This window comes from Geotrypetes seraphini, chromosome 1, assembly GCF_902459505.1.
Source record: "Geotrypetes seraphini chromosome 1, aGeoSer1.1, whole genome shotgun sequence".
Taxonomy (NCBI): Eukaryota; Metazoa; Chordata; class Amphibia; order Gymnophiona; family Dermophiidae; genus Geotrypetes; species Geotrypetes seraphini.
Genome location: NC_047084.1, coordinates 408,988,037 through 409,013,955, shown reverse-complemented (window position 1 = coordinate 409,013,955; position 25,919 = coordinate 408,988,037). Strand labels below are relative to the sequence as shown.

Sequence of the window (25,919 nt, the reverse complement as noted above, 5' to 3'; positions counted from 1 at the left end):
ATAGCCATGCTACTTTGTGAATATTAATGGTCATGGCAGAGGATCTTGATGCATCTCATATGCCTTTCTTCTAGCTGCAAAGAACTTAAAATTCTTCTAGTTTCACTTAAGTGAGAAATTAGAAATATTTTTCAGAATCCCAGATCTGATAGTTAGCTATATGAAAAGAAAGCAAAGGGTTCTGAAAATTGTGCTTCTTAAGGCCTAGAGCTTTAAGTTCACGGTCCAATGGCACAGATGTATTAATTTTGTACCTCAGCTTAAAAACATGGGTGCCAAGTTTGGTATGCTGTATCCGGCACGTATGAGAGTTACTTTCAATAACACTACTAAAGATTACATTAATCCTGCTGAGCTTGCTGATTTCATTGAGTCTGTGAAACCTACTGCAATAGATAAAACCTAATTATTATGCATTTGCTGTGCTGTATATTTTTCTGATTTCACTTTATATCTATGCCATATGTAACATAGATGTCCTGCTGTTTTTCATGTTTTTCTTGTTTTTCATATTATGACATTGCAGTCATTATTCTCTCTTAATTGCTCTTGTGGAGTCTGTGTTTCAGGCTTTACTTCCTTGTCAGCTTTCTGACCCATAGAGTTTTGCCACTGTTTGATGCAGTTTAATATACTATTACAGATATTGTTGCTTTCTGTTTGTGCAGGGTACTCATGGTCATTATGTTTTAAACTAAACATTTTCAATTACAGGATTATTATGTCCTCAGTACTTTTCCTAATACATGCTATATCACTTTGTATTTTTAAGGTCATGTCTCCATGTCATTAACATGTTTTTCCCTAAATGTGAAAGGATTCAACAATCCAGTGAAAAGGCTAAAACTGCTACGCTACACTGAGCAATATAGTCCTGATATAATATTTTACCAAGAAACTCATCTGGTTGGCACTGAAGCTTTAAAGGTGGCACCAAAATGGGCGTATTCCCCTCTATTTTCTCCCTCTGCAGGAAGGAAAAATGGAGTTATTACTTTGATTAGAAAACAAGCAGATGTCAGTATTATTTCCTCGTCACATGACACGGAGGGCAGATGGCTTCGTGTCACACTAAAAGTTGGTAATCATACTATCAACACTTATAACATCTATGCTCCTAATCAGGACTGTCCAGTATATTTTGAATCTTTGGCTGATGACATCAACACGACAGCTTCCCACCCTGTGATAGTAGGAGGAGATTTCAATTTGATCTTGAACCCGGAGAAAGACAGGAAATCTAAGACTACTTATAAGAAGTCCAGAGCTTGGCATTGTCTGCAGGATCTTTTATATCAACTAAAATTAATAGATCCTTGGAGATTACAACATCAAACAGAGGAAGCTTATACCTTCTTTTCACCACCACATGCATCCTACTCAAGGATCGATTTCTTTTTACTTAGCTATACTTTATTGCATAAAGTAGACTCCACAGATATACAGCCGTTAACAGTATCGGATCACTCATCTATAACGCTCACTTTGAAGGACCTCATTCCTCCGTCAACTCCTGGTATTTGGAGGTTTAATTCATCGCTCCTACAGGATACCTCTTTTACAGACCACATCTCTACTCATATCACTGATTATTTTACCACTAACAAAGTGGAAGAGACTTCTTGGCAGACCACGTGGGATGCATTTAAATCATATATTAGGGGAATAATTATCTCTTATTCTGCTAGGAGAAAATCCGAACATAAAAGAAAAATGCATGGTTTGGAATCCCGTATTTCGTCCTTGGAATCAGCCCACATAGCGGTCCCTAATGACATTGCTATTCAAACTGAGCTGAATAAACTACGATATGAATATAATTTACAACTGAGCACCGCAGCTGCATCGGAGGTTCTTATCCAAGCCTCGCACTATTATGCTACTTCCAATAAGGCTGGTCATCAACTGGCACAATACCTGAAATTGAAAATGGAAAAAACATCCATACCAGCCATAAAAACGATTAATGATGAGATTGTAACTACTGATAAGGAAATTTGCCAACAGTTCCACTGTTTCTATAATGACTTATACAAGTCTGATAATCCTAACACTTCATTAATAGAAAAATATCTATTACGTCTTGATGGGCCCAAACTGGATGAATCAGACAATGAACTATTGACTGCTCCTATAGAACTGGATCATCTTAAGGAGACTTTGAAAAATATGGCTAAACACAAAGCTCCAGGACCAGATGGATTACCAGTGGAGTTCTATTTAGCCTTCCAGGACACATTATTACCATTTTTACTGGAATATTTGAACCATCTCATTGATCAAGGGCTGGCGGAGGGCTCTTTTACCGAAGCCCTGATAATTGTCTTACCGAAACCGGACAAAGACCCTTTGTATGTTTCGAATTACAGACCCTTGTCATTGATAAATATTGATGCCAAACTTTATGCGAAATTATTGGCGACCAGACTACAGCTTGTTCTAACTAAACTAATTCATTCAGATCAAAATGGATTTATGAAAGGACGCCTCGCCAGTGACAACTCTCGCCTATTTTCTCATATTATCTCACTAACATCTGATCTGCCTTCATCCTATGTCACCATTGGCCTGGACGCGGAAAAAGCTTTCGATCGGGTGGAATGGTCTTTTCTATTTCAAGCTTTGACCTGGTTCGGCTTTAAGGATTCTTTTCTTCGAATGATTAGAGTTTTATACTCCCATCCGACAACTAGACTCCGCATCAACAATGTTCTGTCTGACTCATTTCAACCATCAAGAGGAACTAGACAAGGTTTTCCTTTGTCACCACTTCTGTTTAATCTAGCTCTGGAACCATTGTTAATTGATATTCGAACCAACACTAACATCAATGGTTTTCAGCTAGCTGACTTAAGTTTCAAATTGACAGCATATGCAGACGATATACAGATCTACACACTTTTAGATTCCATACCGGCTGTCCTAAAAACAATAGATGTATACTCATCAGTATCTGGATATAAACTTAATCCGACTAAATCTGAAGTCATGCCGCTCTCTGGACTACCGTGTGGTGAAGATATAAAATCAATGGGCCTCAAATATGCCCCTACTAAATTGAAATACTTAGGGATTTATTTTGGTGCCTCATTAGATGAGACTCGTGATTTCAATATCTCTTATATTACAGACATCATCAACAAAACCACCACCAGATGGTCACCATTGAAATTGTCCTGGTGGGGACGTTTGGACTCTATTAAGATGATATTGGCGCCAAAGATCACATACATATTGTCTATGTTACCATTTTTATTTCCTTTGTCTGCTTATAAAAAATTTGAATCTGCTTTGGTTAAATATTTGTGGAATGATAAAACGCCTCGCATCGCCCTACGGAAGTTGAAATGTACCAAGGAAAACGGAGGTGTTAATTTTCCTAGTCTCTACGAATATCATGTGGCATTTCTATGTAGACAAGGGTCTCAATGGATCCATAATATCACAGTCTCGAATGCACCTGCTTGGTTAAAATTGGAACGCACCTTGCTGCCCGAAGAAAATTTCAGATTATTACCTTTTGCTCAAGGAACGCGCAGGATTTGTAACAACGTTATCCTCTCTTCCACAATAACAGCTCTCCGAGAGATAGATAACATAGCTCCTATAAAATGGAACAGTACCACCAGCTCGCCTATATGGCGGAATCCTGAAGTACAGATTCAAGGTCGTTATATTGAATGGAAGTCATGGCGCAAGAAGGGCATTTGGTTCCTTGATCAGTTATTGTCTGATCTCAAATGTATTGATTATGGTACTTTATCTAGGTCTTTTAATTTAGAACCTGTTCACTATTATGAATGGCTTCAAATGAAACATTGTCTAACTGCATATCTCAAGAAAACGAAATTGTTGTCTGTTGCACCTACTATTGTGGAGTGGGCTGCCCTTATTGACAATACTGCTGGCCAAGCATCGGCCTGGTATAAACTATTACACAAACACAAGTTCAAGCCTCCTGTAGTGTTGTATGATATTTGGGCTCATGATATTTTGGTTCCTGTGGAACAACATGATTGGGAAGAAATTTGGCTAACATCATTCAGAGCCTTAAAATCATCTGCCATTTGGCACACTGTACTGTTCCTATATCACAGAGCTTACTGGACACCACTCAAATTGTCCAAAATTGGGCCACCTGCTTCAAACAAATGTTGGTCATGTATGGACGCAGTAGGAACTTTGGACCACATGATTTACCATTGTGCTCACCTTCAGTCATTTTGGTCAGATGTCTGGAATACTGTTAGTCAAATATTACATATTGATGAGGCCATTTCTATCGCTATAGTTATATATGGGGCTAATGCCTTACAGAACACTCGCCTAGATAAATATGAAGCTAGATTGCTTAAATGTTTAACTCTTATAGCAGTCCAAACCATACTATCTAATTGGAAAGACTTTTCATTGTTACATTGCAACACTTGGTGGAATACTGTTTGTCTCTTTTCTAAATATGAATCAATAGCCGCTGACAAGACTAATTCTTTTCACTCTTATAACAAAGTATGGTCACCTGTCTTAGCATACTGTGTATCGTAATAGCCCAATGTGTTTCTGATTGTACTAAATTGGGACATGATCTTTTGGATTTTCTTATAATTAATAAGTCTCATGACCCTGTTGAACCTTGCCTGCACGATATAGTTATAGTTATTTAATTATTTATCTATTTGGATTTCATTATCTATACATATCTCGCTGATTGTTTCACTGAAATACAAGATCTGTGGCTTTTATTTTATGTTATGTTTCATGTTTCACCTTTTATGTTCTGTACTGTTTACAAAATTTAATAAAACTGATTGAACTTAAAAAAAAAAAAATTTTGTACTTCTTATATCTTCTGATAAAAGATTTGATCGCCAGATTCTGAAGAGAGCTGAAACCAGTTAAATGCAAGAGATGCTTAGACACACATTATGGAAGCTATGTGAGAGGGTTAGGCAGCATTTGCAAGTATAAAAAACTCCATCCTTTTTACACAAATAAATGGGTACACATGTAAGTAGTGATTTAAAAAAACAAACAAACCTGACTTACACGTGCAAACCTGGAAGACTGGAAGATGGAAAATGTTACACCGATCTTCAAGAAAGGTTCGAAGGGAGATCTGGGAAACGACAGACAGGTGAGTCTGACTTCGGTACCAAGAAAGATGGTAGAGTCGCTGAAAAAGGACTGCATCATTGATCACCTTGATGGACATGGGCTGATGAGGACCAGTCAGCACGGTTTTTAGCAAAGGCAGATCGTGTTTGACGAACTTGCTGCACTTCTTTGAGGGAGTAAACAGACAGATAGACAAGGGTGACCCGGTCAACCTTGTATATCTGGATTTTCAGAAGGCGTTTGACAAGGTTCCGCATGAATGACTACTAGCAAGCCATGGAATCGAGGATGAAATACTCACGTGGATTAAAAACTGGCTGGATCATAGGAAACAGAGAGTGGAGGTAAATGGACAATACTCGGACTGGAAGAGCGTCACCAGTGGGGTGCCACAGGGCTCGGTGCTTGGACCCGTGCTCTTCAACATCTTTATAAATGATCTAGACATTGGTACGACGAGTGAGGTGATTACATTTGCGGACGATACAAAGTTATTCAGAGTAGTGAAGACACAGGGGGACTGTGAAGATCTTCAACGTGACATAATCAGGCTCGAGGAATGGGCATCAACATGGCAGATGAGGTTCAACGTGGATAAGTGTAAAGTGATGCATGTAGGTAACAAAAATCTCATACACGAATACAGGATGTCCGGGGCGGCACTTGGAGAGACCTCCCAGGAAAGAGACTTGGGAGTTATGATCGACAAATCGATGAAGCCGTCCATGCAATGTGCAGCGGCGGCAAAAAGGGTGAACAGAATGCTAGGAATGATAAAGAAGGAGATCACGAACAGATCGGAGAAGGTTATCATGCCGCTGTACCGGGCCATGGTGCTCCCTCGCCTGAAGTACTGCGTATAGCACTGGTCGCCGTACATGAACAAGGACACGGTACTACTCGAAAGGGTCCAGAGAAGAGCAACTAAGATGGTTAAGGGGCTGGAGGAGTTGCCGTACAGTGAAAGATTAGAGAAACTGGGCCTTTTCTCCCTCGAACAGAGGAGATTGAGAGGGGACATGATCGAAACATTCAAGGTACTGAAGGGAATAGACTTGGTAGATAAGAACAGGTTGTTCACCCTCTCCAAGGTAGGGAGAACTAGAGGGAACTCTCTAAAATTGAAAGGAGATAGATTCCGTACGAATGTAAGGAAGTTCTTCTTCACTCAGAGAGTGGTAGAAAACTGGAACGCTCTTTTGGAGTCTGTCGTGGGGGAAAACACCCTCCAGAGATTCAAGACAAAGTTAGACAAGTTCCTGCTGAACCAGAACGTACACAGGTAGGGCTAGTCTGTTAGGGCGCTGGTCTTTGACCAAGGACTGCTGTGTGAGCAGACTGCTGGGCACGATGGACCACTGGTCTGACCCAACAGCGGCAATTCTTATGTTCTTACCTAAAGCATGTAAACCCCCTCCCCCCAAAAAACAAAACAAAACAGAAGAACAAAAAAGTAAAAGCAGTGAAGACAGTTCACCAATGGCCAAAGAGGACAACTGAGGAACCAATTGTTAAAAGATCAAAAGAAAGTCATTAATAAATTTAAGTAAGGTGACTCAAAGACTTGAATTTATTAATGGCTTTTGATCTTCTAACAACTGGTTCCTCAGTTGTTCTTTTTGGCCATTGGTGAACTGTTTTCTCTGCTGTTTTATTTTTTACGCATTTCAGGGGCGAATCCTCTAGGCATGGAATGGATGGACTTATGTGTACATCCCATTTTACCAGGGAAATATATGCATTTCAAAATTTTGCAGCCCATTAGGAGTGCTGCCACTGCTGCTTCAGAAGGCCTCGGAGCAGAGGTATGTCAGATCTCACCAGGGTGGGAGTCGCTGAATTCACAAGTCTGATTTTTTATGCAAATCAGGCAGCACTAGTGTCAGGGATAGATTCGGTGACATTGTGGGGGGGGGGGGAATCTTAATTAGGCCTTATTTTTGGGGTAGGGATTTTATTAGGAGCATCTTTAAAAATTATGCTAGGGCTTATTTTTGGGGAAACACGGTATAAGCGCTCAAAATCTAAACAATTTACATATCAAAAGAAACACTCAAATCACTAAATGTTATTCCTAACCACACAAAAAAAATTACTACATTAATATTACCATTAATGTTTATAAACAATCAAATGATGTTTATAAACATTATAAGTTGCAGGATTAAATAAGTAACTGGAGCAACAGTTGAATAAAGTTCTGCGATCTCAAAATAACTCAAAGTGTTTCCACAATTTTGGCCACTAGTGTACCTCCTCAGCACCCTGAGGTTGTAGGTTCAAACCACGTACTGCTCCTTGTGATCCTGGGCAAATTACTTAATCCTCTACTGCCCAGGTACATTAGATAGATTGTGAGCCCACCGAGACAGATAGGGAAAATGCTTGAAGTACCTTTATGTAAACTGCTTTGAGTGTGGTTGTATAACTACAAAAAGGCAGTATAAAAGTCCCAAACCCCTTCCCTTATTTGACAGTTTTCGCTGAGATGAAAGATGTTTGGGCTATAATTTTATCTTATGTTGGATACATTCTCTGTATATTTATTTTAGGCTATCCTGTTTTTAACGGCATTCCTTTCTAACAGCTGCAAGGATATTGTAAAACACTGTGATCACTGAAAGCCAGGTGGAATAGCTAGTTTAAATATACAATAAATGAAATCAGCACCCCTGAGGCACTGATTATCTTGGCTATCTCCATTCAGACTGCTGTGTAATACAGGACTGGGCTTTTTGCAGCAGACCAAGTATTCACAAGAGCTATGCAGAGGAACTGCCTGAAACCTGGATGGTCCTTGGGAGACTGGTGCTGCCAGGACCTCAAATGGAAAGCTAGATGGGCCTCTATGCATAACTACTTTGAAGCATGGGGCATTTCCACCATTTCTAAGCCTTCGTAATTGTGCAACAATAAGGAACAATGATACGCCAAAGTCTCCACTCAAGGCTCAGCATTTGACTGCTTTTATTCAAACTCTGGTGAAGGCAGCAAAATGTGTCCCTGTTTCTAATTCTATTTTCAGACTGAGGCACTGAAGTGACCAAGAACTGTCTTACTCAAGGATGTATCTGACCATTTCGGGTCATCTCTCTCTGACTACAGTGAGGAAAACATGAAAATACAACTTAGAAAGTGAATAAGAAGAGGTTAACGAGAAAAATTGGTTATAAAGAGCATGAGCAGTTATCTCAAAGGCTTAAGTCATGTGACCCATCTGTGCGGCTTTGTTGCACCTGCTGCCATCTGAGAACATTAAGCCCCAGTGAATTTACTGCAAATAAAAACATCACACTCAACAGAGACATACAACCATCATTTGAAGCAGCAGTGCATGAGAGCCAAAAGCCAGCATCAGTTAAGCAATAAGAAGTGAAAGGATGAGGGTTAGTGCATCAAAAATCATTCTAAGTGCTCCTTCCTCCAAAACAATTGGAATGAGAATCTTTTAAAAGCATATTTATTAGACACTGCCCTACCAGTTTATTTGGTATAGGTAAGGATTATGTGCTCACACTACATTGCATAATAACACTGTCACAACAATATACTCTGTTCTTCATTCACCTTTAAAATTAACAGATGATGTGATAATAACAAGAGTTTCTAGTGAGGACTTATGGTACCTTTTAGTCTGATCTAAAGATGGAGGAGGCAGGAACGGGAATTGGAGCCAAGTGTACTAGAGATTCATGGGGGCATTTGTATGCAGGCTAATGAGAAGAAAAGCAAAACGTGGCATCTCTAAGTCAGTGCAGATTAGCATTAGCCAAACATCACGGTCCTCTAATTGTTGTTTAGTGACTATGTGAAACAACTTCATGATAGTATCAGAACAAGCTATAGTTTGGTCTCAACTTGCAAAGCTGGGTTCAAAAAGACCCAAAATTATTATGAGCCATGAAGATTTGGGAAGGCTACTGCTCATCTCTAGGCATGAGGAACAAAGAACGGATCTACTCTTTAGGATCCCACTGGATACTTTTGACTTACATCAATTGCAATCGTAGGCAAAATGCTAGGCTCAGAGGACCTTTGGTCTGATCCAGCATGGAAAGTATTTTTAACTATTCTTAAGATTATTTAAAACTCAAACCTTTTGAGTCTCTTAGCAGAGATAATACAAAGTATACATCAAATATAAGGAGTTGCTCACTCTCCATCTTCACTCTATATCTTGCTTTAATACTTGTGGTAGGTAGCAATGTTTTCTCAGCCTACAGAATTACAGTCCCTGTATTCAAAGAACCGCAACACTCCAACCAACAGAATATTAGATCTGATGATCAGAATGCTTTAAAAAAAAGTTGTGAAAACACCATGTTAGTAAGAATACTTTGTATTCACATGTATTTTTGTTTTGACCATCAGACAATGCAATGAGAAGAAAAATGGAGAGGAAAGTAAATTCAAGATGACCTTGGCACATCCACGTATGTAATGAAAACAGATGGAAGAAAAGCTTTTCAGCAAGCTGAAAAGGATCTACATTATCTAAGCTTCTAAAGCACATCTAAAGTTCCAATTAGATTTTGTAAAAAAACCAATAATGCAATTTTTCTTCCTAGATCCTGTAACTCTCAACCAACTAATCAAAATAATCCATTACATGTGGAGGATAATTTAAGAATCTTTTTCTACAAAAAGATAGATTGTATGACAGAAAACAATTTTTACTAAAATTATGTCACTCCTAAATGGTATAAGTAAGCATGCCCAGGAAAGTCACAATTTATGCATGTCATTTAGACACTGTTTATGCCTGTTTCCAAGCAAATACATGCCAATTTGTCTTTTATAAAATAGGTTCAATTAACCCAAGCAACCCATTATAAAATTACCCTCTTCAAAATTAGAAACCAGACTTGAGCTAGCTTTGCTCAATTCAGATAGCTAATAAAGCAAAGTAATACCAAACAATGTCATTAAAAGTACCAAGATGTTGCTCTTTTCAGCTTGCCAACACATGAGATGATTTCAGATGTGACAAGAGTTCTGCTATCCAGGCAACCGGCAAGCATACAGACAGAAAAAGAAGGAAGTCTTGAGTGATGCAGAGAGCAAATGCATCATCTGATAAAGCCCAGTCAGTGAAGACTGTGAGGGGCAAGAAGTAAAAATGAAATTCTTGCTGAATGGCCACCTCCTTCTTGAAACCTACCATGGGCTTCAGCTCCCTGCCCTCGGCTCCACCTCCTCTGTTAGACTCTCTCAATGCTTTTCTACTGTTCTCCACAAATTCCTGCAAAATTAAAGCATGAATGTATTAGAAGTTTGAATTTGGTTTAAGAACTCTGATATGGAGAAGATAAGTACATAGTTTTAACCTTTTTGATTATGGACAGTACTTTGAACCTATACAGCAATTTTTTAATGAACTGGATATTTGCTTTTGTGACGATACTGGACGTGAATGATAAGTTTCAAGTTTATTGTATTTAATATACCGCCTAAGTACCTAGGCAGTTTACATAAAATGAAACATTTGTACAAATGCTTCTAAAGTAATAACATAATATAAACCTAAAAAGGGAGACAAATTAAAAGGACATACTAAAAGGTAAAGATGGATACATAAGGAAGAGGATACATCATTTAAATTTTGGGAGGGGGAAGGACAAACCAAAAGGGTAGGAAAGGAACTAGAAGGGGCTGAGGGTGCAGCTAGAGGCCTGCTGACAAGAGTTAATCATGGGCTGAAAACATACTTTAAATTAAGGTTACCAGACATCCGGAGGACTGGCAGGGTTTTGAGAATCATTTTGCAAGTGCTGGAGCATTCTAAATCCTGATGCAAATACAATGTATGGATGAAAAATGGCTGCACCCCAATAGCTGAATAAGCACAGTCAAGTTCCTGAAACCGAGTTGCCTAAGTCCAAAATTACCATCCTTTTGATAGTTGAAGAAAATAGATAAGTGCATACTGGTCCTCACAGAGCTTTGTAAGGCACTTTTATATTGATATAGACTATGAGATATATTCATTTATTATTTAGGACACAGTTTTTGATTTATCATGAATTTACACAATAGATGTCTTTAGATGTTTCACAAGATGTTACCCAATTGGGTTAATGAAAACTGACAACTCTTGCTCAAGGGTTTTCCCTTAATGAGTTGTGAAAACTGAGGACTCTCTTTTCACACACACACAATTACATTTATATTTCTCATCATCAGTTTCAGAGTATGTTCCTTCTCAGATAATTTCAAAGGTGTTGCTTAGATGTATATAAATATAACCACAGTCCTAACACAGAAAGAATTCTTTAGAGTGTAGCGTTTTGATTATTCTTTCATTTTGGGTTTTACTGTTGTAGAGTACATACGACATTCTGCCTTCTATTATCTGACCCCTTTGCCCTGGAACTTAGTTTTTTGACATCTATGGATAGAATCTTCATTTCCCAAATGTAAGGCGTTCTTAAGATATACTTCCTTATGTAAGTTTTTGGGAAGACTGTGGTTAGCGTGCTGTAGAGCTGTCCTTGGGTGCAATGGATCTTGCTTCTATCTGTTGTTCTGTTTTTTAAACTCATCTTCTTCCCTCCAGCCTCTTTCTGTATTTCATTGGTTGCTATTGGAAGTATGTTTCTTCCCTTTTGATAATTCTGTTGCGCCTTCTTGCTCTTTGTAATAATTTGAAATTTATAAACAGCTGCAGTGATCTGTCAATGGAAGTATATAAAGTCTGTCATAAATAATCACTGAGAAGCAAACTGGCAAAGGAAAAATCAAAATGAGTGGCCTAGTGGTTAGAGCTACAGCCTCAGCACCCTGAGGTTGTGGGTTCAAATCCCACGGTGCTCCTTGTGACCCTGGGCAAGTCACTCAACCCTCCATTGTCACAGGTACATTAGATAGATTGTGAGCCCACCAAGACAGATAGGGAAAATGCTTGAATACCTGATTGTAAACCACTTAGATAACTTCGGTATATAAATACCTAAATTAAATAAAAGTCCTACTCCTAAGCAAATATTTCAGTTGTCTGGTATTTACTTGGATTTTGGGTTAGTTTTAAATAATGAGCTGGAATCAAGGATAAATCACCTGCAACTATTAGCAGTGCCCATGAGGTAACTCAATGACAATAGTTACTGAAAGTTATCAATTTGGTAATGCACCACCATAGTTAACAGAGAGTTTTCCAACAGGATAGCCATATTTTACCCACCTCTGTTTCTGAAAGTTTAAGAATATTTTTAATTTCATTGCTGGATCTGAACATAGGTACAAGGGCTGTTCAAAAAGTATCAGACCTTAATTTTTCTTGTGTACACAAATAAAGCTAGGGAGGTGTGGTTTGGTGCACATATGTAAGTGACCCTAATGCGCATGTTTGAATTTTTTCCCGCCTACAGAAACTGTCAGTCGTCAGCAGACTGTTGATGAGTGAGGAAGTGTAAGTGGGCACCGTCGGAATTTAGTTTTTGATAAAATGACAGAAAAAAATGAACAACGCTACTGCATTAAATTTTGTGTAAAGCTTGGCGATTCCCAATTAGAAACGATCCGCAAGATTCAACAGGCCTTCAGGGACAAAGCAATGGGCACCACACAGATAAAGGAGTGGTACAACCGCTTCAGAGATGGCCATACATCAGTGGAGAGTGAAGCACGTTCTGGTAGGCCCTCAACATCCAGAAATGAGATTGTCACTGACCAAGTGAGGACCCTGGTGATGCAGGATCATCGAATCACAATCAGAGAACTTGCAGATGAGGAGAGCATCAGTGTTGGATCCGTTCATTCCATTTTGACTGAGGATTTCAGCGAAGTTCATGCCAAAGCTGCTAACGATCGAACAGAAGCAACTCCGCTTGGAGATCACACAGGACATGCTATAAAGAGTGTGAACAGTGATCCCAACTTCCTCAGCACAGTGATCACTGGCAGTGAGTCCTGGGTTTATGGGTATGACCCAGAAACCAAGTTGATGCTATCATAATGGAAGCATTCAACATCCCTGAGGCCAAAAAAAGGCAGGTCCGTAGCAATGTGAAAGTCATACTGACTGTCTTCTTTGACTCCAGTGGCGTGGTTCATCATGAGTACGCACCACACGGCACAACCATTACCAAGGGGTACTACTAAGAGGTTCTGCATCACCTTCATAATGTTGTGAGATGAAAACGGCCGGACCTATGGACAGCGGGCAATTGGCAGCTCCATCACGATAATGCACCTGCCCGTTCTTCACATTTGATACGGAGTTTCCTGGCCAAACACACACCTGTGATTCCTCAGGCTCCCTACTCTCCTGACATGGCTCCGTGTGACTTCTGGCTTTTCTCCACACTGAAAATGCCCCTGAAAGGGACCAGATTTCAGTCAAGAGAAGACATCACGCAGAATGTGACAGACCAGTTGCAAGCAATCTCAAAAGAGGCGTTCCAGCGCTGCTTCTGATAGTGGCAGAACCGTTGGAAGAAGTGTGTGGCAGCCCACGGGGACTACTTTGAAGGAGATTAGTATAAGATTGTTGTATCTGAATACGAGTATTTTTTATGAATAAAGATCTGATACTTTTTGAACAGCCCTCGTATATGACATCTGTCTGGTTCTGTAAGCATTTAAACCAGCATAGAAGGGATGGTGAAGTGTACCTATGAATTGCAATGATTTGATATCTACTCCCAAACAAAAATTACATTACATTACAGATTTCTATTCCGCCATTACCTTTCGGTTCAAAGCGGATTACAAAAAGAGTTATGGAAGAAGGGTTACAACGTTAGATCAGAGAAGGTTTCCAAGAGAGGGAAAAGTAGGATCTGGGGTTAGGGAGGGGATGGTAAGAGGGGGGTTAAGCTTTATCATGATATTAAGCTTTATTAAGGGATTTCTTGAAGAGTATAGTTTTTATTTCCTTTCTGAACATCTTGTAGTCTGGGGTTGTTGTCAATAGGTTGGAGACTTGGTTGTCTATCTTCGCTTCCTGAGTGGCCAGTAGTCCGTTGTATAGTTTTTTCCGTTTTACTTCTTTGATTGGGGGGTAAGTAGTTGATAGAGTTGATTTCTAAGTTGGTTATGGTTGGGATTTTGTTATTTTCTAGGAGGATGAATTTAGTTTCGTCTCGGTTGAGTTTCAGTTTGTGGTCTTCCATCCAAGTCGTAACTGTAACTAGAGTTCTGTGTAGTGTGTCTGACATTAAGAGCATTGGTTGGTCGAAAGGAATGAGGATGATGATGTCATCAGCATAGCTATAAGAGGATAGGCCTTGTTTGTTCAGGTAAACGCCAAGAGAAGCCGTATATAGGTTGAAGAGAGTAGGGGACAGTGGGGACCCTTGTGGAACGCCGCAGGGGTTGGACCAAGGTTTGGATTTTTCTTTGTCTGATTTTACTTTGTATGTTCTGGATTTTAAGAAACCTTCAAACCATGAGTATACTTTATCTGAGATGCCTATTGAGTCCAAGATTTGCAGTAGGATGTTATGGTCTACCAGGTCAAATGCCGCCGTCAGGTCCAACTGTATGAGCAGCATTTTTTTTCCAATGCTGAGGTGTTGTCTTGCTGTGTCGATAAGGGAGCCTAGTCTCTGTGCTGAAGTTAGTTCTGAAGCCGGATTGCGTGGGATGGAGTAAGTTATGGTCCTCGAGATAGTTGGTGAGGAATTTGGCTACTAATCCTTCTGTTAGTTTGATATATAGAAGTATTGAGGCTATTGGTCTGTAGTTGGATGAGAGGTCTGTTGGTCCTTTTGGGTCTTTTAAGATTGGGGTGATGATGATTTCGCTGAGGTCATTTGGGAAAATGCCATCTGTGAGCATGGTTTGTATCCAGTGTAGGAGTAAGGTACGGAACTTAGTGCTTGCTGATGACAGGAGATATGGCGGGCAGTGGTTGAGTTCACATGATGCGTGGCTGTACTTATTGTAGAGTTTGTTGAATTCGGTCCAATGTATCTTAGGGAATTGGGACCAAGGTCTGTCTGCAGCACAAGATTCATTTTCTGTGGGGAGTATTGTGACTTTGAGTAGGTGGGTTGGGTTACTAATGAGAGTAGCTCTGGTGTTTGTAATTTTATTCTTGAAGTGTTCAGCTAGGAGGGAGGTTGAAGGGGAGGAGTTATTGTTAGTGGTCAAATAGGGTATGGTGTTAGTTAGATCTTTTAATATTTGGAATAGTTTTTTGGTGTCTTGGGTTTCCGTGCCTATTAGGTTGGTGTAATGTTTTTTTCTCTTTTCTTTTAATAGAAGTTTGTATTGTTTGTTAATTTTTTTCCAGGCGGTTTTCGTGTGATCTTGGTTGGTTTTTCTCCATTTTCTTTCCAGACGTCTACATTGTTTCTTGAGTAGGAGTAAAATTAAAGTGGGGAGAAAAAAAATGTAGCCTTCCCTCATCCCAAACACTTACCATGAGAATTTTATCCATGTAGAATTCTTTTCCAGGGCTGCCATCATTGTATTTTGTGTCAACAGCAAAACACAAGAAGAGGACATCCACTACCATTTCATAGATAGATAGAAAGCAGTGAGCAACCAGGAAAGCAAAGAGGCAGACTATGATCAGGGGCAGTACCCATACTGTATAATCTCGCTGGTAGTTCAGCAGCATGACCCCCACAAAGCCAGTGCTGCAGACAATCAGGACCTGAAGCAGAAAGACAACAAGAGGGTAATCCTACAACAGGGCACACAACAAAGGAGCTGGTAATGGAGCCTATTTCAGGCTTATTCTATAAATACAGACCTATATTCCTTGGCACAATATTAACGCAAGTGGTTGAAAACACATGTAAATTTAAGACACCGTCTCCTACATACCAACCTTATTGCTGTGTAAATGTCCATACTTTGGTATGCAATAGAATGCATGTATTCTATAATTTATGTGCACTCCACCAATGCTCATGCCCACCAGCAAGTATGCACCATCAAATCATAAAGCATACTTTTCCACTAGCTGGTATTCTCCGAGTCCACTTATCTGAGTATAAATGGCTAGAATTCCACATTTATACACTGTCTTACTGCCTACAAGTTAGCTTTCTTATGAAATTACGAGTTCCTCCAAAATGCTCCACATTAAGGATATTTGTAGTGATACTTATTGAATCCTATTTCACCTTCATTCTACTAGAACCTAACGGATGTAGCGGTATATAAGAAATAAATTACATTACATTACATTACCAATTGTTTTAATCACAGAGGAGTTAAATGCATGGAGTTACAATCACCATGTGTTAGAACTCTAGACAATCAACCTTAGCTCATTCTACCATGAATCTTAATTGCACTCAATCTTTATCCCCACATGCTGCTTTAGACAGGTAGGGACAAATTTACCTATCTTCTCTCACGGCCACAAAATGGGGCAAAATATTTATTTTGTTTCAGACCCAGTAGCTTCATTTTTAACTGTTTTTATAGGTTATACTGTAGAATGTATGTTATATAAACTTTCTTAATTTGTTATCCACCTAGAATCTAGTGCTCTGATTAGAGCAGGCTATAAATATAAAAAAAAAGAGTATTTTTCTGCATTTAATAACTATTTTAAACAGAAAAGGGCTTTTATAAAATTGCACAGCTACATATGCACATTAAATACACACTTACAAAGGATGTTACCATTTTACACAAACTTTGTGTAGACATTCCTGGGGTACAGTTTGAGTGAAGCAGAGGTGGAATTGCTACATACAGACATGTTTTATAAAACATGCATATAACATGTGTAGACTAGAAACTCATGTTTACTCTTTCTTTGAAGATTTAAGGCAGAATTCATGAAAGGAAGTTAAGCGAGTTCGTGCATGCTAATCGCTACAGATACCCATAGGAATATAATGGGTGCCAAGCAGTTAGCTCGTGCAAACTGCATTACACTAAGTGTCCTAGCTGTGTCCAAAGTGCTGGCAAAGGATTCTGGGATATCTGACACTGGGGAATGTTAATGCAGATAGTATGAATGGCCTCTGTTCATTCAGTCTAACAAAAGAACTTTTATTTAGAATGCCACTACTACTACTACTGCTACTATTAGTTATTTCTATAGCGCTACCAGATGCACGCAGAGCTGTACAGAGTCAAAGAATAAGAAAACAGTCCCTGCTCGAAAGAGCTTACAATCTAAACAGGCAAGACAAACAAGATGTCATGGATACAGTTAAGGGGAACGGTTAATCAGCTGTCTGGGTTGGAGGGCAGAGTAGTGGGGATAAGGATTGAAAGCTATATCAAAATGGTGGCTTTTCATTCTGCTTTTAAACAAGATAAGGGAAGGAGCTTGGCGGACAAACTCAGGTAATTTATTCCAGGCATAGGGGGCAGTTAGATGAAAGGAACGAAGCCTGGAATTGGGAGTGGAGGAGAAGGGTACAGCTAATAGTGGCTTATCTGAGGAACGGAGTTCTCAGGGAGGTGTATAAGGAGAGAGAAGCGAGGAGAGATATTGAGGGGCAGCAGAATGAACACACTTATAAGTCAGCAATAAGATCTTGAATTGTATGCGATGGCAGATAGGGAGGCAGTGAAGTGACTTAAGGAGAGGGGTGACATGAGCATAGCAAGGTTGGTAGAAGATGAGTCCCGCAGCAGTTTTTTGCACAGATTGCAGTAATTTAAGTGTGAGGTTACGAGAGCTTGGACAAGGGTCTGGATAGTGTGCTCAGAGAGGAAGGGGCGAATTATGGTGATATTGAAGAATTAGGTCTATGCAGCTTGTTGGATATACGTAGAAAATAAGAGGTCAGAATCGAAGACGACTCCAAGGTTGAGAGCAGAGATTGGAACAATGACAGTATTATTTACAGAGATGAAGAAAGGAGGAGGAGCAGAGGGTTTAGGAGGAAAGAGGAGCAGCTCAGTCTTGGACATATTTAGTTTTAGATGACGACAGGACATCCAGGCAGCAATGTCAGCCAAACAAGCAGACTTTTTCTTGGACTTTAGGTGAAATTTCAGGTGAAGAGAGGTAGAGCTGGGAGTCATCAGCATAAAGGTAATACTGGAAGCCATGGGAGGAGATCAGGGCACTGAGGGAAGAGGTATATAGAGAGAAGAGGACCTAAGACAGAACCCTGGGGTACCCCAACCGCTAACGGGGTAGCAGCAGAAGTGGACCCACCAATACATACACTAAAGGTGTGTTGGGAAAGGTAGGAGGCAAACCAAGAGAGGACAGAATCATGGAATGCAAACGAGTACAGCATATCAAGGAGTAAGCTGTGATTTACAGTATCAAAGGCTGCAGACAGGTCAAGGAAGATAAGGATAGAGTAAAGGCCCTTAGATCTGGCCATGAACAAGTCACTGCAGACCTTAGTGAGGGCAGTCTCTGTGGAGTGTTGGGGCGAAAACCAGATTGTAGAGGATCAAGAATCTATCAAGTTGAAAGGAAGTCCAGGCAGTGATAGAGAATAGCATGCTCAAGTATATTGGATAGGAACGAAAGAAGGGAGACAGGGCGATAGTTGGATTGGCAGGATGGGTCCAAGCAAGGATTTTTTGAGAAGTGGCTTAATCAACGCATGCTTGAAGGCAACAGGGACAGTTGCAATGGAAAGAGATAGATTGAGAATATTGCAAATGGGAGGGATAACAGTATGTGAGATGGGGGTCGAGTAGAGGGGTGGGAATAGGGTCTGAGGGGCATGTCATAGGCTTGGCTGAAGACAGAAGTTGCGCAGTTTCTTCCACTGTGATTACAGAGAAGGCAGAAAAGTCAGCAGTAGTTGAAGGGGGGACAACTTGAGATTAACAAAGAACCTTTTGCACAGGACCAAGGAGTATCCTGTGAAGCCCTGGACTTTTAAAAGATATGATAAGGACAGGTGCTTAAGGAATTTAAACACAGAATGGCTCCAGCTACCAGAGCAATTATCTCAAACAGATACCAAATACTGGAAGTTAGGAAGGAGGGACTTGGAGGAAAGAATGTTCTGAACCAGCCTTGCATGCGATGTTGCCTCTTTGTCCTATGAACGCTTCTAAGAGGCTGGTATGCCCGCCCTTGGAGGCGCAAAGGGGCCAATGGGGAAGTTGCAGGTTTGGAGTTTTTTTTGCCGGTAGCCGCAATTGGGAGGGAGCTGTTGGGCCTGCGATAGAGAGGGAAGGAGGGGGGCTTCTGGACTCATGAGGGGGGGCTGCTGCTGCACCTGTGAAGGGGGAGGGGGTTTCTTGGGCTGCTGGACCAGCTGGAGCTGAAGGGAGACAGTTGCTGGAACTGGTCTGAGGATTGGGGGGAGGGATAAGGGAAACAGGTGCTGGGCCCATGTGGTGGGTGGAGTGAAGCTGGAGGGAAAGGAAAGGTGCCAAACCCACACTTGGGTGCTGAAGGAAGAAGATAGAAGTGTTGGATTCATGGGAAGGGGGCTAGAGGGAAGGGCGATAGGTGCAGGACCTGTAGGAAGGAAGAGAGAGAAGGAAAGGGAAAAAGAAAAGCTGAACCAAGGGAATGAAGGAAGAGTGAGTGAAATATTGAACATAGCGGAGGGAAGGAGAAAAAAGAGAGTGTGAGACATATTGGTGTAAGGGAGTAAGAGAAGGGAGATGCTGGACACAGAGAAATATGCAAAAAGGGAGGAGATGGTGGGCATGGATGGGAATGCTGCATGGGTGTGGTAAATGGACACAGGGATAATGCTAGACATGGGAGGATATATGGACACAGAGAGAAGATGGCTACACATGGGGGAGAATAAGAATGCAGAAAGAAGATGTTGGACGGAGGGACATAGGGATATAGAGGAGTGATACTGTACACAGGGGGGAGGGGATCATAGAATGGTAAGATGAAAAAAGCAGGGAGATGGGCACAGGGGAAATACTAGAAAGGGACGTATAGTAGATGCTGAACATGGGGAACAATACATACACAGAGATAGAAGATGGATGGTGAGCATGGAGAAAGAAAAAATGTCAAATGGTCAGAAGACATTGGCAAGTGAGTTAAGAGAACACAAAAGAAAACAAAGACCAGCGCCTGAGACCAACATGATTTGAAGAATAAAATGACAAGACACCAAAAGGTAGAAAAAAATAATTTTATTTTCTATTTTGTGATTAGAATATATCAGATTTGAAATATGTATCCTGCTAGAGGTGGTGTTAGACATACCTGGGGACTGCAAAACCTAGGCTGTGCTTCTTTAGCTTCTAGCTGACTTGGGGCTCTCTCTGACCAGGGGGCAGTTGCCCGAATTGCACTACCCTAACACTATTCCTGTCATGTATGACTGCATTATTCTGCTAACATGATTCTTCTGTGTAGCATTCTATAATAATTTGGCTTATTCAATTTTATCGATAGTGGAGGGGATATTTGTAAAGGGGAGGGGAGACAGGGGCTTTGTTGATCCTTGCTCTGTATTATTTTTGTTTATACAATGACAATTGTATAGAATATTGTTTTTTTTTATACTTTAATAAAATAAGTTCCACATAAAATCATAACTATTTGAGGCTTGTACGGATTGGATCAGATGGCTTGCGGGGACCGAGCTCACAGAGACAGGGACCAAGCTCATGAGGATGAAGCAGAGATGGGTACAAATTTATTCCTCGTGTCATTCTCTAGTTATACTGAGTGCACTTCTTAAATCTGCTAAGGTGGCTTGGATATCAAGAGAAAAATTGCCAATGCAAAGTCAAAGGACTCATGGTCCCAGGGAGGTCAAGTACATCGTGTATTGAAAAAAGGTTGATGCTCCCGGCCTAAAAATAGCCTCCACAGGGCCAGAAAGCCCAGAAACCAAAAATGAAAATAATAAACGAAAATAAAGAAGATAAAAGTAGGAAAGAAAAATGAGATACTGAAGAAAATAAAGACGGGAAAGCACAAAAAAGGGAAATATTTGACGAATTTTGGAATAGCTCCAAAAATACAGTTTCTCAGCTCCATGGAAAACTGAGAACTGATGGTTCCGCAAGCCGATGTCAGGTGGGAAGGTACCGGCACATACACAGTACAGGAAGTCTCAAGACTTTTGAAGAAGTTTAAATTGACAGTACACTTTTGCATTGTCCGTACTGGGGCTCCATGGATGATGTCACCCCATCTGTGAGAACATTCTGCTTGCTTGTCCTGGGATAAGTTTGCATCCCATTCATGGAAATCACTGAACCATGTCTCCATGATAGTAACAATATTTAAATCTGCTTATAACATTAGAGCTTATAGATCAAGAACTTTGTTGCTTAAAATGTAAGTGTTTGTGGTTATTGCTTTCCAGCTATTGCTGCCCTTTTTGGACTACTCTAACTCTCTTTACAAACATAGAAACAGAGTATGACGGCAGAAAAGGGCTGTCGGCCCAACAAGTCTGCCCACTCAAAGAACCCTCCCCCTAAGCATTTTCCCGGAGTGTACCCACATGTTTATCCCATTGTCTCTTGAAGTCGAGCACGTTGCTGGCCTCGACAACCTGATGTGAAAGACTATTCCAACGATCAACCACCCTTTCGGTGAAAAATTATTTCCTGATGTTACCATGAAGTCTCCCACCCTTGAGTTTGAGCAGATGCCCTCTTGTTACCGTGGGATCTGTAAGGAAAAAGATATCTTCCTCCACATCAGTACGGCCTGTAAGATATTTGAACGTCTCTATCATGTCTCCCCTCTCTCTGCGTTCTTCGAGAGAATATAACTGCAGCCTGCTTAGACGTTCTTCATATGGGAGATCCTTGAGTGCTGAGACCATCTTAGTGGCCATTCGTGGTATAACAGAGACGTTATATAGGAGACTACAGCTATTATAAAATGCAACAGCTAGATTATTTTTTTCTGTTGCATAGGTTTGAGAAAGTTAATCCCATTATTGATTGAGTTGCACTGGCTTCCGAGTTAAGTCAGAGAGTACAGTTTAAGGTGGCATGTTTGGTTTATAAGGCCATTTATGATCTTAATTCTTATGGCTTGGCTCATGAATTGAATATTTCAAAAGCATTGTCTCTGCTAGAAGTAAACAGAATTTGAAATTGAATTTTTCTTCTTTTCAACATATATAATTCATACATCTGTTTCAATCTAATTTTGCACATCAAGAGGTTAAAATTTGAAATAGTCTGCCATTTCAATTAAGATAACTGAATTCATACTATCTTTTCCGGTTCATAGACAAAACTGCCGAAGACAAAGGTGCGCGCCGACAACTGAGCGCAAAACGGAAGCGCACGCTGAAGAAAAAGAGTGTTTTTAGGGGCTCCGACGGGGGGTTTTGTTGGGGAACCCCCCCACTTTACTTAATACAGATCGCGGCGGCGTTGTGGGGGTTGTAACCGCCCTCATTATACTGGAAACTTAACTGTTTCCCTGTTTTTTTAGGGAAAAAGTGAAGTTTTCAGTAAAATGTGGGGGGTTACAACTCCCCAAACCCCCCACAACGCGGCGCAATTTGTATAAAGTAAAGTGGGGGGTTCCCCCCCCACACCCCCAGTCGGAGCTCTTTAAAACAAACAGTCATTTTCTTCGGTGTGCAGCTCCGCGTTGCACTCAGTTGTCTGTGCGCGCCTTTGTCCCGGCGCGCTTTTGACCTGACACCTCTTTTCCATAAGGTGTTTAAAACTTGTTTCTTTGATAATGCTTTTTGATATGTTATATTTGATAAGTTTTTCTAATTGTACTTTTCCAGAATGAGGAATAACTGCTTTGTGATCTGCACTGAATCTTTACTAAAATCTGTGGAATATAAGACCTAATATAGTATCAAGTTTCTAGCTTCAAGTTTATTAAAAATTTGTTGTACACGCAATGTCAAATACTTCAATGCGTATGACAATTTAAAAATAGGAGACAAAAATAAAAGAATTTTATACAAATAAACATACAGTATATGGGTTCATAATAATAATAAAAAAAAAAAGTCTAAAAAGTAGCCTAAATGGCTACTTGGACGATCAAAAAACCTGATCGTCCAAGTACTCATAATCAAAGCTGGTTTTAAACGTATCTAAAACCAGCTTAGGCCTTTCCTCTGCCACTAAACGCACAGAGAGAAAAGAGGCGTGTTTAGAGGAGGGGAAAGGGCGGGCGGAGGGCTGACCTACACCTAGGCGTGCAGCAGGTATAACCAAAACCTTAGGCAGATTGCCTAGTCGGCACTTATACGTTTTGACTTAGACGAAGTCAAAACAGATCTAAGTGCCGAAAAAGGGGCCGCTGAGTTGATCGTGGCTGCTGCGATCAGCTCAGCAGCCCCAGCAACCTGCCTACCCCTTACAGCAATGATCGCGGCAGGAGAGATGCCTCATCTCCCCTATCGTGATGCCATCACTCCTCTACCCGAACTGCTTTGACCCATGGCAGGAGAGATCTAATCTAATCTAAACCTTAAGTTTATATACCGCATCATCTCCATGAGTCGCGGGTCGCGGCAGTTCGGGTAGAGGAGTGATGGCATCGCGGTAGGGGAGATGAGGCATCTCTCCTGCCGCGATACATCACCCCTCCCCCCCCCGACAACATCGGGGCAAGAGGGAGCCCAAATCCTCTTTCCCTGCGACACCCCCGAACCCCCAATGAAGATTGGGGCAAGAGGGAGCCCAAGCCCTCTTGCCCCGCGATCCCCAACCCCCTCCCCCCCCCCCCCCCGAGTCCTATCCGGCCAGGAGGGAGCCCAAGCCCTCCTGGCCTCTCGCCCCCCACCCCCTACAAGGTCGGGCAGGAGGGAGCCCAACCCCTCCTGCCCAGGCGGACCCCATATCCCCCACTACAATACAGGCAGGAGGGATCCCAGGCCCTCTTGCCCTCGACACAACCTCCCCCCAATGACCGCCCCCTCTGAACCCCTGATCGGCCCCCCCGCCAACCCCCCCATCCCCAATCCCACCCCCCCATACCTGTTAAATGTTGGCCGGATGGACGGGTGCCAAGCCCACCCGCCTGGCATGCCAGCCGGCTCCGGAATTGGGCCAGATTGGCCCAGGTGGCTGAAACCCTGCCCACAGGTGGGACCTAAGGCGCCTAGGCCAACCAGAATAGGCTCGGGAGTCTTAGGCCCCTCCTGTGGGCGGGGCCTTAGGCACATGGGCCCAACATGATATCCAGAGATTCCCCCCTGTCCAATTGTTTCTTTACCCAGTCAAAGAAGCTTATCAGACTGGATTGACAAGACCTTCCCTTCATGAACCCATGCTGCTGAGGGTCCCTCAGCTTCTCGTCATCCAGAATCGTATCCAATCTGTTTTTAATCAACATTTCCATAAGTTTACACACTATCGATGTGAGACTCACTGGTCTGTAAGTTTCAGCCTCTGACCTGCATCCCTTTTTGTGGAGCGGAATGACGTTAGCAGTTTTCCAGTCCAAGGGGACTTTTCCCTTGTTTAGGGAAAGATTGAAAAGCGCAGATAACGGTTCTGCCAGGACATCTCTCAGTTCCCAAACTACTCTGGGGTGCAGATTATCCGGTCCCATTGCTTTGTTCACTTTTAGCCTCAATAGCTCATAGTATACATTGCTCACGGTAAATTCAAAATCCTGGAACGGGTCCTCCGAGCACTCCCTTATTTGTGGCTGCGGTCCGAATCCCGGCGCCTCACAGGTAAAGACCGAGCAGAAGTAGCCATTGAGTAGTTCGGCTTTGTCTGAGTCCGAGTCTACATAGTTACCGTCAGGTTTCCTTAGGCGCACAATCCCGTCTGTATTCCTTTCTCTGTCGCTAACATACCTGAAAAAGGATTTATCCCCTTTGTTTACATGTCTAGCTATATTCTCTTCCATCCAAAATTTGGCATTCCTGACTGCTGTTTTAACAGTTCTAGATTTCACCAGATAGGCTTTTTTAGCTTCCTTAGCTTCCGGTCGTTGTTTATAGAATACAAATACTCTTTTCTTCTGCTTAACTAGTTCCGAGATCTCCGCGGAGAACCATTGGGGTCTATTATTTCTCCATCGTTTACTCACAGTCTTTATGTAGAGGTTGGTTGCTTCCTGTAGGGTAGATTTCAGAGCCAACCACATTACCTCCACACTGTCCGTTGTGTCCCAGTTTTGCAGTGCCTCATAGACATAATCTCCCATGCTCTGGAAGTTAGCTCCCTTAAAGTTAAGGACCTTTGTCGATGTATTTGACCTCAGCGACACCCTTCCTGAGGTGAAACCACACCATGTTGTGGTCACTGGAGGCCAAAGCCTCACCTTCCGAAATCTTTGTGACACTGTCATCATTGGTGAGCAACAGGTCCAGGATCACCTGATCCCTGGTGGGTTCCATTACCATCTGTTTGAGGTGTGCTCCTCGTATGGAGGCTAGTAGCCTCCTGATGCCACTGGTCTTAGCGGAAAGTTTGTTCCAGTCTACATCAGGCACACTGAAGTCCCCTAACAGCACAGTGTCTCCACACAGAGTGATGGTCTCAATGTCTTCAATTAGTTCTTTGTCTATGTTGTCTTGGAGATCTGTATACAACACCAAGATACAAGCATTTGTCGTTGCCTCTGGCAAGGTTCACCCAGAGTGATTCCCCCGTATACTTGACGTCTATGATCCTGGTAACTTTGATGTCCTCTCTGATGTATAGTGCTACCCCTCCTCCGGTCTTGCCTTCTCTGTCTCGACGGAGCAAGTTATATCCTGGTATAGCTATATCCCAGTCATGGGTTTCCGTTATCGCTACCACATCCAGGTTGGCATTTCTCATTTCTGTTTCCAATTCCAGAATTTTATTGGCCAAACTACGTGCATTAACATACATAGCCTTCCATTCTCTATGTTTGTCCGGTCTGCATGGAGATTTTCCTGTTCGAGTTATTTTGTCCCCCTCAGTACTGTCTTTGACGCAGATACTTACCTCAGACTCAAAAATTGAGTTATTTACCCTCTGAGGATGAGAGTGGTTGTCTCCCC

The 25,919-nt window shown here is 41.5% G+C and overlaps 1 protein-coding gene across 5 annotated transcripts in view; it reads right to left on the bottom strand.

Moving 5' to 3' along the window:
• Nucleotides 1-25,919, bottom strand: part of SLC44A1 (solute carrier family 44 member 1) — a 269,831-nt gene that overhangs the window by 8,485 nt on the left and 235,427 nt on the right. For 3 of the 5 annotated variants that reach the window (XM_033918433.1, XM_033918422.1, XM_033918441.1), the window contains exons 14-15: nucleotides 15,482-15,718; nucleotides 8,542-10,357 (exon numbers count right to left, since the gene is read on the bottom strand). In XM_033918433.1, coding sequence (XP_033774324.1) covers nucleotides 10,067-10,357; nucleotides 15,482-15,718 — 528 coding nt within the window. In that variant the 3' untranslated portion in view covers nucleotides 8,542-10,066. Of the gene's footprint in view, nucleotides 1-8,540; nucleotides 10,358-15,481; nucleotides 15,719-25,919 lie in introns of those variants that run through there. The other 2 variants (XM_033918450.1, XM_033918413.1) reach the window with 2 other exon arrangements.